Consider the following 14,396-nt stretch of genomic DNA (forward strand, 5'->3'; position numbering starts at 1 on the left):
GTGTTACTGTGGATAAGGCTCAGAACTCAGAAGTTCGTTTCGTACTAGTGAAAAGCCGACTGGATGGACAATTCATTCTACTTGGATCCATTTATGCCCCTAACACTGATCAAACAGCCTTCTTACATACCTCTCCAACATGCTTTCGAAATGGAGAGACACACCGTGGCTCCTTGAGGAGGGGGGATTTTAATAGTGTTCTCAATAATACACTGGACGACTCTTTTCCCCCACTTTCACGCACCACAGCTACCAACAACACACAGGCGATTGGCCCCGACAGTGGCACACTGTAGATCTCTGGAAAACCTGCAATCCACTTACAAGGGTGTGCTCCTTTCACTCAGTGCCACATAACCTATTTGTTAGAATAGACAGATTTGCTGGGACACCGGCTTTACTGCTGTCTATCACGGCCATTGACTTTATGGTATGCACCCACTCCGATCATAATCCCCACACATTACAACTACAATGAGACACAACAACTCCTCTGTGCCCACATGGCGGTTGCAACCTGCGCTTCTGGAGGAATCCCCAGTCAGAACATCACTTGGGTCGACGATCTTAACAACAATACGGCATCCTCGAGATTAATAGAATGGGATGCCTTCAAGTTAACACTACCACAACACTGCCAAGGGGTACAAGGTAACACGAGGCATGTAATAGAGACCGTTCTAAATTGGAGAACAAGCTCAAGCTGGAGACTCTAGCGTTAAATGCTCCCAACACTTCACATGACCTCATAGAAGCGTTCTGTGAATATGTTGCATTGCTGAAGAGGTTGCAGAGTCTCAACAATGCAGCCCATTAAGTACACACACATGCATCAGCAGACAAAACTGGATGACTGTTGGCATGGCTTATCAGGAAGGACCAACCAAGGCACCCTATAACAGCATTATGCTCAGAAACGGGACCTACCCTTTTTACACAGTTCCTATTCATAAGGAACTGACTAGGCACTACACATAGGTATATCAGTCTTGGAGAACCGCTGACCAAGAGCTCACAACTCCTTCTCTGCTGACCTGCTGCTGCCCTGTATCACAATGGAACAATGCTTGAAAGCCCCATTACACTATTTGAAATAACAGAGGCAATGAGGGCATTAGCCTCGGGCAAGACCTCTGAACAAGACGTCCTGCTCACCAAGCTCTACAAAGCCTTTGCACCCAGGCTGGCCCCACAACTGCTGGAAATCTACGAAAAAGCCTTGGCTGTGGGCAGACTCTCGGCCTCCCAAGGGAGGCAACGATCTCCCATCCTAAACTGAACAAAGATTCTATCCTTACTAGCACCTATCGCCCACTGGCACTACTTAATACAGATTATATGATCTTGGTGAAAATTCTTGCTGATCGATTGGTACCACTGATCCCTAGTTTGGCAAACATGGACCAAAATGGGTTTGTTCCCTCATGCAACACCTCACTAAATTTGACCCTTGCTTCTTCCGGGCTGTTGACATACGCCAGAGATTCCTGCCCTCGAGCAGGATACCTGGTCTTAGACCTCAAAAAGGCCTTTGATTCACTGCAATGGGAGTATCTTTTCACTACAATGTCACACTATGGAACTGGACACCGTTTTTTGCAACTGGTGAGATTGTTGTACACCACTCCCCTGATAAGAGTCAAGACAGGACCCCTCCATTCAAATGAAATCCCCATACACAGGGGAACAAGGCACTGCTGCCTGCTATCACCTTTATTATTCTCACTTGCAATTAAACCACTTGCACTCAATATGTGCAAACAGGTGACGGACTGGGGTATACCACTGGGAGATGGTACACAGGTGATTTTGCTATATGCAGATGACATGCTGTTATTTATATCTTAGGGATACCCATAGCATACATAAATCTATCCCATCATTATTGACCCAATTTGCAACCATTTGAGGACTCTGGGTAGCCTGGACCAAATCATGCTTGTTCCCCTTTCTACCCAATGTTTCGTACCCCAACTTCATTACTGAGGGAACACCATTGACCTGGCAGCAACACATATTTCAGTACCTGGGTGCAAATGTATCACTTCCCTACTCATCTCTTTGATAGCAACATCACGCGCACCATACTTTTAACACGGGCATAAATGACTTTTTGGAGGACCTTGCCATTATCCGTGGTTGGGAGGGTGGCTTTAATGAAATGGTAGTTTTGTCTAGACTGTTGTACTCTTTCACTAACCTGCCAAATTAAATACTGGCTCTATTCTTTAGGTCATTTGACCAACAGATTTGTGACTTCATTTGGCATAAGTCGAGATGTAGGGTGTCATTGGCAAAACTATGCTTACCCACAGATGGCAGTGGCCTGTCTGTACTACACTTTGAACACTATTACTTGGCTGCTCAGATTCAATGGATCGCAAGGTGGTTAGCAGGCTTGCAGCTGTCGGGTACAGCCACGCTGGCACCTAGCTGGACTGTTTCCGCCCTTCTCCAACAGTTGCATCCTTGTACACAAGCGTGATTACCCGACTCATTGCTGCTGGGGATAGCCTACAGTTGCTATTGCCATTGTATTACTCTCACTAAACAAGCACTCCCTTATGAGCAAGATGTGGCCCTACTGGGAACACCCAGGCTTGGGGGCCCACTTCAGTACCAGAATTAAATACATGGCACGCTGCAGGACTACACCCATTAAATGACCTGTACAGGGATGGTAATCTGGCATCCACTGAGATGCTGATAGGTGATGATGGCTTACCCCTGTGCCAATTTCTACTATACAACTCCTTGCTAGACACTGGGGTGATCTATCTACTGAACTGCCGACTCACCTAACAGTACAATATTTGCATGCAATGGGAGAAGTCTCATAAGCTGGTTTGCTGACTCCCTAAGTATTCAAAACTGACCCCAAACTTTCACAGCCGCAGCAACATTGGGATGCAGATTTAGCAAGACCCTATACAGGCAAACAATGGACTGCCTTATAAGGGGACCCAAGCATGTGCCACATAACACCTGATTTAAACTCATCCAGCTCTACATTGTACATAGTAAGGCACTGTACACAGTAGGGCTTATCTTACTCCGGTTAGTATAAACCAGTTTTATCACACTACTGACGCTGCTTGTCCGAGATGCAACCTGAATAATGCGGACTTGCTACATATGGTATGGGCATGCCTGAAACTGCACACATACTGGCTCAACATCACTGATAAACTAACAGCTTGTACAGAGTGCTCAAACCTGCACAGATGGGAGGTTTTTTTTTTTTTGGGGGGGGGCTGTATCCCAGAAGTGGGAGGCACAGGGTGACCTCATGTTTTCTAGATTTGGGATTTACAGTGGCCAAACTTCTGGTCACACGATGATAGAAGTCATCAGGACCCCCAATGTATATTGCCTGGAAGCGCTCAATGCTAACTTGGGCACAGATTGAGAGTGTGCACAGCACAGAGAGGACACACTAGGGCTTTGGAAATACCCCATTGCCACGAACTGGTACACAATTTGTGAAGAATTACTGACTGATCGAAAACTCAAATCACAGTCATCGTATTCAATTGGATCAATAAATCAAAAATCGAAGGGGCAAAGATTGTAAAACAAAAAGGACCAAAGAAAATATGTTGATGTAAAAAAAAAAAAAAAAAAAAGGCTTACCTCAGGGAAGTGAACCAAGGATAGTGTTGGCGTAGAGACGTGTGTTCTAATGTCGGCCATGTTGGTGGGACATTTAAGAGTTCCATAGACATAGAAAAAAAGGGGGGGGGGGCTTTTCTCACTGTTTGCTTTTACTCATTGGTACAAGGGCAACTTACCACTTTTTCTCCTTGGTGGACGCATGTTTCACCATTTTGACCCTTACACTCAATTGACTATGTTATCATCCTCGAACGTTTCAGGATAGGGATTGATTTTCATAACTGTTGTATATATTTTGCAGCCTTGAAAAAGTCACCTGTTGTGACGAAACACATGTTGGCTTGCTTATGCAACGATGTTCACCCAATTGAATATGATGGCTGTGGCTATGGAACAATGATCATTCGATGGACTTATGTCGTTGTCTTCTAATAAAAGAATTTACCGTAACAGAACTTAACTGAAGGACTTATTTATCTACGAACTTTTTGAGTGCTGCGGTGTCTAACCAATATTGGGTGGTGTTTCTTTGGAACACCACAATGCGCTCTAGGGTAGTGGAGCTCACTCAACTGCATTGCACCACAGTTCTTTGCTAAATACGCTACATCAATACTTATACAACATTTGGGAAGTGCACCTCGATTACCACCACTACCCATCTTCCTCCGTGAACACTCAAATCCGAGGACAATATTAGCATTGAGTCTAACCCTTTTGATACATAATGGTAGCTTCCTATGACTTTGAATGTGTTGCATATCCTCAAGTCTTGTATGTATGCACCATTTATAGCAAACCTGTCTATTGGGGTGTCAACTGGCAACTTTCAGGCAATAATCAAGAGGAGTGGTGACAGACTATTAGATTTGAAGGTCTTATGAGTTATTTGTTTCCCAATAGTTATTATATTAAGGTTATTATATGTGCGAATCTGCCTGCTCGAATGTAGATGCGTAATCTATCACTATAATTTTAGCTTCACTGTCACTCGAGAGATCATCATCTGACCACTGGTCAGGCGTTATCACATAACATGGTTTTCTTTGTGATAAGCATAAATGTGGATGCTACTGTATTATGAAAAGTGGCGATTTCAATAAAAAACGTAATAAGAGATTCAAACTAAATAAATATTGAACACAGATTTAAATGCCTATTATATAAGGCTGTGTCTACTATGAATGCATGTTTCTACCACACACAAGCAGTTCCTAACTTACCTAAGACCTACCAGCAGTATCAGGTGAGTACCTAAGGACAGGTACAGGACACCCCAAAGAAATGTGGTAAAAATCCACTCAGTGACGTCTGATTCAAACATTTGCAAAGATATATCCCACACTTTTCAGCACATCTAACTTCTACATGAGTTAACAGGGCGTACATGCTGCAGAAAGTCTGGGAAAGTGAAGTTTCCTTTTTTACGTCTTGACTGTGAGACGATATGTTATCTTACAGTGGGTTTAGAGCCAACCGAAGATTTACCACGGACTTACTTGTTTGCTTACTTCTCATTTACTAGCTTGTGAGTACTTTGCTTCCCCTTCATGAGTTTGTCTCTCTCCTGCAGCATGGATCTATCACTGTGCCCTTACACTGCTAACTATTTTGGTGCTTTTTTCTTTTTAGTTAAGCATGCTACAGTAGCTTATGTTTTCCGGCTGTTTCTCTCCTGAACTTCTCTGCTCCCGATAGCTGTGTTGCTCTGATGCATGATTTGCTTCTGTGCCTCTCCTGTCTCCCTGTTGCTCTGTCTCACCGTGTGCTTCTATGCTTACCCCACCCCAAGACTCTGTGTTCACCTGTCTTGCAGTGTACTCCCCCCCCCCTCGTGTTTTTCAGTCCCCCTTCTTGTGTGCCCCCTAAACCCCCGATTTTGCTTCCCCGCCCACGTCGCCGGTTTTGCTGCAATAACGTTCCACGACGTTTCTTTTTAGTTATTTATCCAACCAGGATTGGTAACTTAAAAATTAAAAAACATTGCCAGTGTCATAGGTAAATCTGCGCTTGCGTTTTGAACACGCTGACAAAATGGCACGGTTGTTCACATCAAAAGTTTTATTCTTTAGTCATTTACTAAGCCAAGGTGCCAAAGGCGAGACCTACTGGCTTTGCCAATCCTCGTTACACGTGGCACAAATAGGAAGGGGAGATGGGCAAGAAAATAAAATATGCTCAATTAGCAACAAACTTTGGCTAAGCCAACTGGTCTCAGCATTTAGGATGTCAATGCAGACCTACTGGCTTTGCCAATATTTTTTGCCAATACCGAACAGCATCTGCAAAAAACAGAAACAAGCAGGTAATGATCTATGCAAGTGTATACCTCATCATGTTTGCACGTGTATGTGTCATGACGCTATGTCAGCGGTCACATGACGTATACACATGCAAGCATCGCCATGTATGGGCATGCATACCTCATGACACAGCAGCCTATTATTTTCATTTACCCTGTCAAGATGGTGGATGCTCTTGGAGCAGAACATTAAAAAAGCATTTGCAATACAATCGGTCTCGCATTTATTAAAGTTAGAACTCTTTGCCTTGAAAATAGCATTTTTTTACTTTTGTGTACAGTGGAGTGATAGTTGCATGATTGAACTGGAAAACAACTATTTTCCCAAACTTTCGATCCGCTATTTAAATAAATCCGGACATGTATACTGTTGTCTTTTTAATTGTACCTTCCTAAAAGTGTATAGTGCCACTCTATAATGCTATGAGTATGAAGCTCATTGTTTCCATGCTCAAGAAAAATCATATTAAATGTAGTAGTGGGGTGTTGTTAAAGGGGGTGCTAAAAAGCAACGACAGAGTTGAAAACTAAAAGCGCGCCGTCAATGAACAATGCTCTGTGCTGGGGCACTGAACCCCTACGTGTTTTGCTCTATTGTATAAACTCCCTCAAAATGTTTCAGTCAATTCAGTCTTCTTGTCCGGAACCACTAATGCTGTCCCTGTCACAGCTACCCTATACGATGCTAATTGTGACGTTTAGATAGAGACAGGAGAAGAAAAAAAAAAAAAGTCAGCAGCATCGGCATTTCCTTCATCCAGCATATAGGCAAGCGCAATATGGAGGGACGAGTGACAAAGGGGGGAGAAGTGCAGGGCACAGCAGACGGCACCAATAACAGGCATTGGACTAGTCTTCGATATTAATGTAACACGAAGTATGACACCAATACATGAGAATGGATCCATTCTAACCCACGCAATCTCGGGCATGGTAATGGAGGGGAACAAGCATGCCATCCGTACCAACTGATTTCGAGGGGCTTGGAAAGCAAAACTTTTGTGCAATCACAGTTCTCCGCTGCGCCGACCCAAATGGAAACTCGAGCCCACCTTAAATACACTTTCTCAGTGCTGTACATATTGCTGCCGGTCCACATACAGTGTAAACTAGAGTGCAAGTCAAAGAGGCATACAACGTCAAAGGTCAAAGCATTTAAGTAGTATTTGCTGGCAAGTCCAAAGATGCATTGAAGATTAAGAGGCCGCAACAGAGCACCTACGAGAAACAGCACCGCAACTCATGTATCCCCTCTTTTATGTGTTTTAAGCATACAGACTGTCGAGGAATGCTTAAGATGCGACGGGCTCGTTTGTTGGGCTCCATCACATAACATCCAAACATGCCAATTTCATTTAAAGATATTAAACATGCTTGATTGTATCCAGAGACTAAAACACATTTGGAACATTTTCGGACGCACAGGCCCTTGAAACAGCTGCAGGAACGAGGGTGCAATTCTAATTCAACCTTTATCCTTCCGGATGAAACCCAGCCCCTAACTAGTGGCACGTGTTGATAATTATCTGAAGTGACCCCAAGTCATAGACTTACAGATGTGCCAAATACCGAAATAAAATTGGTGTGCCGACTCGATATCATGCTGGGTATTGTATGAATGTATGACTGTAATGTTAATACAACCCGGAACCTGTGCTGCGCTCTGTGTGTTACCCCCGAACCGCTCCCACTGTTAAATAACCGTCTGCGACACTGCCATACAGCATCAGGCATGATCCCCGGGGAAGCCGTCTACCGCAGTCCCAGTGAAGCAACAGTCAGAAATCTTTGCTCCCCGTACTGCCCGCTTTCAAAGGTGCACTGTGCACATTTTATCAGGCATAGTCAAATGTTTACAAAGAAATCCAGAACAGTATCAGAAGGGGCTGCGAACTGCACATGCAGAACCCCACAAAAACAATGCCGCGTCGTATTCAAGAATCGAGGCTTGTTGCTAGATTCCTTTTTACTGTCTGGTATGGGGGAACCGGTTAGAACCAGTGCCAGAAATCCATAAATCGAAGGTTTGAGGCTGTCAGGACAGTGAAGACCTGAAAAATACATGCACTTCTAACCCCACTGTGTTACCGCAGTACCCTTTCCATCAGAGGCGTGCAGAAATGCATGCACATCCTTCCTCCTGTAACCTCGAAAGGCCATCGCAGTCTGCACGCTTACAAAGTGTCTCTCAGCACTGTAATCACACCACTGCACAAGAGACAATGGAAAGAACACATAGGCGAGCACAACAGGGAGGGGGCGGGCAACATAAGTAACACATAGGAAGAGAAGTACAGGAGGGAGACCGCTGAACGCATGGAGCGCTGAACACAAAGAAAGCTAAAGACATGGAGAGCTGGAAAGTGATAGTAAATCTTGTTTCTTTCTCTTTGAGCTTAGTTTACTTTACAAATCAGAGATAGGTGCAAAGATTAACAAGTGTAGTTTGCATGTGGTCTTTAGGTCGAGCGCTCAAGAGCTTTGACCTGTTAGAATTATTGTGGGCTTTTAACCACGCCCATCACCTTCACTCGTTCCTGGGCCTGCCTTTCAAAAATCCTGTTATCATTGGTAAATGCTTTATATTTGTCGCTCCTTGGGGCAGTTTGTTATTGCCGTGCAGACTGCCCCGTTACATGAATTATTGCATGATTGCCAATACGTTTGACTGTGAGCGAACTTCTTTTTCCTTTAGAGTCTCTCCTTTGCTCTCATGCTTGTGGTGGCCGTGGTACTTTCAATCGGCTCGCTTATGTCAACGGTTTTACTTTTCATTTTCAATTTATGTGGCAAGAAAAGTCCAGTTAGGAATTTACAATGCCAATAGCTAACTCAAGCAAATGCCAGACCCATTGCTTGTTTTAATGATGTCTTTCTACAGTTCCTGACCCTGTGCATCGTCACATGTGAGATAAGCAAACAAACTTATGGTAGTGAGTCTTAACAATCTATATTCATAGATGAGAAGAATTGCTGAGTAAGTTTTGCTTTCCTGTGCCTTTAAAGTGAAGCACTGCTTTCTGGTTTTGTTTCCTGTTCTGTAAACAACAAAATCCTTTTCTGAGAGTCCGAGCTGTGCAATGACGCAGTAAAGAATTAACTTTTGAAGGGATGAAGGAAACATGCAGAGGTTCCTTAATGAGGACTGAAATCATGTAAACTGTGGACTATTTTGAGCGGAAGTTCTTCAATGGCAACCGGCATTACAGAATCAAAGAAGTTCACCCCCGCCCCCCGGCCTTTTCTCACGCTGCTATGACTTGTTTTCAGTTGGGTGAAGAGGCTGTGGGGGCTGTAAATGTAGTGTGGCCTAAGAAGTACCTAGGAGCCCCCCTACAAGTGGTCTGCTCTATAAACCCCAAGGGTCAGGCCTAACAAAAATAATCCTGTGCTTGGTAACAGCATAAATAGCCGTGTTTGTCATAAAATAAGCTAAATCAGCATTATAAGATAACAAGGCATTTGTTTAAAAGTGCACTTAGCATCACTGCACTAAATCACAGGCAATAACATGTTTAACAGGTTAAATTTAAAGTAGGCAGCATCTCGAAAGCAAGCCAAGGTTTACCTTTGGGAATCCAGTGTCCAGAGGGGTTGATCTGGTTATTCTGGAATGAAACAGTATTTTGTGCCTTGGAGACACTACTAGTAACAATAGTATTCATGCCTGATACTGTCCAGTAAAATCCCTACTGCAACGGACCTGACAAAAAAGTCTCAGCACTTCAGATTCCTGGAGTCACTTTCCTGTAAAGTTTGGGTGACCTTTGAAATAAGCTCAGATTGTGAGTGCTCCTAAAATATAACCTTGTTTGGACAATCAACAAAGTAAGTAGACAGCTTAATTCCAATAGATGTGGTCTGATCTAGCAGTTGACTTCATATTCTCAATGTGTTGTTGACAAAATGAAGACAGGACCCCCCCAAACTAGTATCATTTCCCCGAGGACTGACATAGAGGGTCCTGCTTCAAAGTCTACGTTTCTCAGGACTCAGTCCTGGCAGGTACTGCATGCTTAAAAAACTTTGGTTTTAACAAAGCTCTATTTGCACTCAAAGTTTTAGATCTAGCATTAGCCAAGACCTTTTGGTTTTACTAAAATTATATATATATATATATATATATATATATTTTATTTTTTTCTTACCTGTAGGGGCTTTCAGGCAACTCTTGTGCTAAGGGTCAGCCTACTTCAAGCACTGGCTTAAATCACTGTGATTGACAGCATTCTGCCCTTATTCAAGGTGCACATCCACCTACAAAGTAGTGCACTTCAGCCCTGCTTTACCCAGCTGCAGCAGATGTTGGGACTGTGACCCGCCAGTAGTTAGAGTTATTTAAAGTAAGTATAACTTGTGCCTCAAGGTAACTTTAACTCGCGCCCCGCCATGCACAGTTTTCAGATCAATAATTTTACTGCAACTTTTGCAATTATATTATCAATGATGTCTTAGAAGATGCAATTACTGTTGTAATATGTGGGGTAGTTAGCAGTGCATGGAGAAAGCATGTACATTCTGATCCTAACTATAACGTCCTTGTAACCTTTGTCTTTTTGGGTGAATTTCTAAGGGTTTCTAAGGTTTTCTAAGGTTTTTTAAATGCTAATTCCTAACTATATTGTCCCTTTAACCTCTGTTTTTTCAGTGAAAATACACACACACACAATCTCCCCCCCCCCCCCCACACCCACCCCTGGGGCCATACTTAATGATATTTAATGACATTTTACACAACGCAGCAAACAAAGTTGCAGCGCTGTGCTGCGTTGTATGGAATGGAGAGAGCTGAAATGCAACATATCTACTAAGATATGGTTCACTCCTGCTCCCTCCTTGAATGGTAAACTTGAGGCTGCCTGGCACCAATGCAGGGAGGTATAAGTAACTAAAAGAAATAAAGATATTTGTCCTTGTTATGCCTGGGTCAGGGAGGCACACCATTTTGGTGCAATCCCAGTTTACTTAGTAAATCAGGGATTGCGTCAAAGTACATGGTTGTATGCAAGGGAAAGCCCATGCTTCACCTCACAGAACACCTCCCTGACGCAAAGTAATGCAAGACAGCTGTTTTACATTAGTTTGTATTTACTAAACCAAAGTGACTTTGCGTGACTTAGTAAATCCCAGATAGGGACGTGCATTGCCTCGCAACGAATTGTGTCAAGCAAGGACTACACAATTCCTTAGTAAATCTGGGCCGTAATACAGGGTCTTTCAGCAAGCCCGCCTCATCCATTGGTCATTTAAACAGTCAATCACATTTTGCTTCCACTCATCATACAGCATGGGGCACTGGATCAACCCGCTTCAGACACTAGCTACCCTTGCCGTGAGTGGCAGCATAAGCACTGACGAAGCCAAAAGGCCACCAGCCAATGCTAGACCTATTGGCTTTGCCAATGCTTGTTTAGTTTAGCATTCAGCATACTGCGATGTTCCTATCTCACCATATCTTAGTCAGTGCACTGTAACTGTCTATAGTAAAATCTAATAAAATCCAGCACAGTTTAGCTTCATACCAGAAGAGAAGGTCTCCTTAAAATCAACAAAGCATGACATCAACAGTTTTCAATCCAATGTTTATCCATTCTACACAAAGCTTCAAGAATTGCGAGTTGCCACTGTGAGTATATTACCTGGCGAAAAATAATCCCTGTATCTGTACAGTATCGTTGGGTCTCTTCTCCTCCTTGCAGCACCACTATGGAATTCTTCTGGACATCTTTGTTTGCTCGCAGTCTTGCAAGAAGCCGGTTTCTGTTTAGTGCAAAGAGCGCAACTGGAACCTTATGGGTCTCATTCCCCAGCCAAAAGTATTGTCTGCAAGGATAAAAGGAATAAAACACACAATACAATCAATCACTCTGCCATATATGTAATTAACTCCATCATGCTAGAGTGCTCCTCACAACCACTGCCAATTTAAAAATCAAGACCTGGCTACAACCTTCATACAGAAGCCCAGAATAATGATTCTTTTTTTTTTTTTACTAGCAAAGTTATCCCCAACTTTCAGGGGGAAGGCGTTTTTTGTATAAGAGAGATAGCCAGCTCAAGTGACATTTCAGGGGACTTGTAACGGAAGCCACATTATTTTGTATATGTGTGCTATTTAGGAGTCTATTTCGACCTTGATGATAGTGCTTTCTCCATCCAGGCTTAATCACTTCCACCACCCTGCCAGCCTTTCACTGTGTGCCTGTGATAATTATCCTGACCAACAGGGATGGCCCGACCACAGCAGAGAATACCAAGGAAATGGCAGATATGAAGTGCATTGTAAGCACTGCCATGCAATGTCCATGTCCCAGGGATTTCCCAGATACATGCTACACATCTTTAGCATTACCTCATGACAATAGGTGCATTCAGGGGTTTCCCTCACAGGTGTGTGTTTTCCCTGACTGGGATGCGCGCACATACCAATATTTCAACATTATGTGAACTTTAAAAATGTGGTCATTAGTCCCTCCACTCCTGCCCCCAGCGTTTTTTTATGTGGTGAATCTGGCCTTTACAGGGAAAGGAAGTGTGTGTTGTTCCAGGGACTAGGATTGTTGAGGTGTGACAGCTATGCAACAGGAAACCTCCTCAAGCCCCACCCGTCCCTTCCAACATTACCTTTAGGTCTTCTCCAAGTTCTCTTGGCCTACTAACCTTATTTATTTCAAAACATTTGGTTATTTTAGTCACCAAACAAAGACAAAAATCAAAAACAAAAGAAATGGTTTAGGTCTTTGAAATTGCAACATGTGGCTCAATCGCCTATTGGTACATCAACTGGATTCCTCGCATGCATTATTTAAAACGTGTATTACAATGCATATCTTGAACGTATCAACTTTACCACCTAGGCCATTCACCACGCCTCGACCTACGCCAATTCTAGCCAAGCCCCAAGTTTTTTTGAACTTCCATGGGCATTCACGTGCAGTATACATCATAAGCCCCAACCTAACTCCAAATTTTACTAAACAAGCAATAAAGAGGCATACTCCAGTAGTTGAGTGCCATGTTCATGTTTCAATCAACAAAATGCCTTATTCAGAGAAGTGGAGTGAAACTAGTTCTCTTGATTGCTACAAGAATGCCATACTCACAGGTTACATGTACACCAGCACCACCTGGGTAGCTTCAGGTATGTTACATGACCCACCTCTGCAGCTGGAGGAATTAGGCTGCCAGGAAACAGTTTTCTACCAAAGTTCTTTGCAGGCCCTACCTCCTGAAGTTTGTGATTCGAAGTCTAGCACTGTATTCCAAGCTAAGATGCATGTTTTGTTCTCTAGCGTTCATGTTCAAAATTTTATGAAGGACTACCGGTGGCCAAAGGGACTGTGTGATTTGTCCCCATGTAGGTAGCAGTACAACTACGAGTGGAGACCTTGGCGGATGTACATAGCTGGGCAGATAAGCATGTGGCAGACTGCTGGTTAGTGGAGGAAGTGGGCCCCTGTTTGATGCGGAGGAGAAAGAGAAGAAAGGAACCTCTATGCTTGGAGGAGATGCAGAGACCAGATTGGAGTAAGGACATAACACATCAGGAGAGTAATCGTTGCTGACACAATTCAGCAGAAGCTGTGGTACCACTGCACATTGGTCTTTAAGTTTTGCGAAGCAGAGAGCCTTATCTCTGCCCACAAAGCATGAATGGTACCAAGGGAAGAGAAGTGTAAAACCTCATGGGAAGCAATGTTCTGAGCAAGGCGTGAGGCTAGAGGTAGGCGCCAGAACTGAACTATAATAACTTGTTACAAACTGCAATAAAATGTCAAAACTGCGCTTGTCTGATGCTATCTGATCGGCCAGTCGATCTTGGTTGAGCAATACAGGAGCTATACTGCAAAAGGTTAAGCAATATTTCACTCCTCCATTGCAATGTCAACTTCAGAGTGTTAATGGCGAGTTAGTACATAACTAGTACAGACAAAGTCTAAATCCTATAGTTGGTCAATCATAATATTGAATATCATTTGAACAATAGATAAAATAACAACAAAAAATGAGACAATAAAACCAATGTCCCCCCCCCCCCCCAAAGGAAACGCCGGAGAGAAAACTAGAGGTCAATAAAATTGATGGAGTGAGTGGAGGGGGGAGGGGTCCCCAAGCCTGTCTTCAACTCCAAACATTGCAAAAACACTTAAAAGGACAAGACGGAACTGACTCGCTTGGTGTAGAGCTCCAAGGATGAGAGACTCTGGGGAAGTCGCAATGACCCTAGAGCAGTGGTTCATAACCTTTTGACTTCTGTGGACCCCAAACAAATCGTTACTGGGATCTGGGGACCCCCCACTAAGCTATTATTGGAAGCTGGGGACTTCTGTCCTAAGGAATTACTGTAATTTGAACATCAAAACATTACACAGAAATACAAAAACAAGTGTACACCAAAGAAATGTTCATATATTAAAATATTTAGTTTAATTCACAAACAAATATAGAAAATATTTTCACATTTTCAATGTTGTGTCTT

General features: G+C 43.2%; 1 protein-coding gene across 1 annotated transcript in view; it reads right to left on the reverse strand.

Annotated features, from left to right (window-relative positions):
- Positions 1-14,396, reverse strand: part of PEPD (peptidase D) — a 215,020-nt gene that overhangs the window by 168,404 nt on the left and 32,220 nt on the right. The window contains exon 2 of the mRNA XM_069216573.1: positions 11,557-11,740. Within this exon, the coding sequence (XP_069072674.1) occupies positions 11,557-11,740 (184 nt within the window). The remainder of the gene's footprint in view (positions 1-11,556; positions 11,741-14,396) is intronic.

The sequence above is a fragment of the Pleurodeles waltl genome, chromosome 12 (assembly GCF_031143425.1).
Source record: "Pleurodeles waltl isolate 20211129_DDA chromosome 12, aPleWal1.hap1.20221129, whole genome shotgun sequence".
NCBI classification, from domain to species: domain Eukaryota; kingdom Metazoa; phylum Chordata; class Amphibia; order Caudata; family Salamandridae; genus Pleurodeles; species Pleurodeles waltl.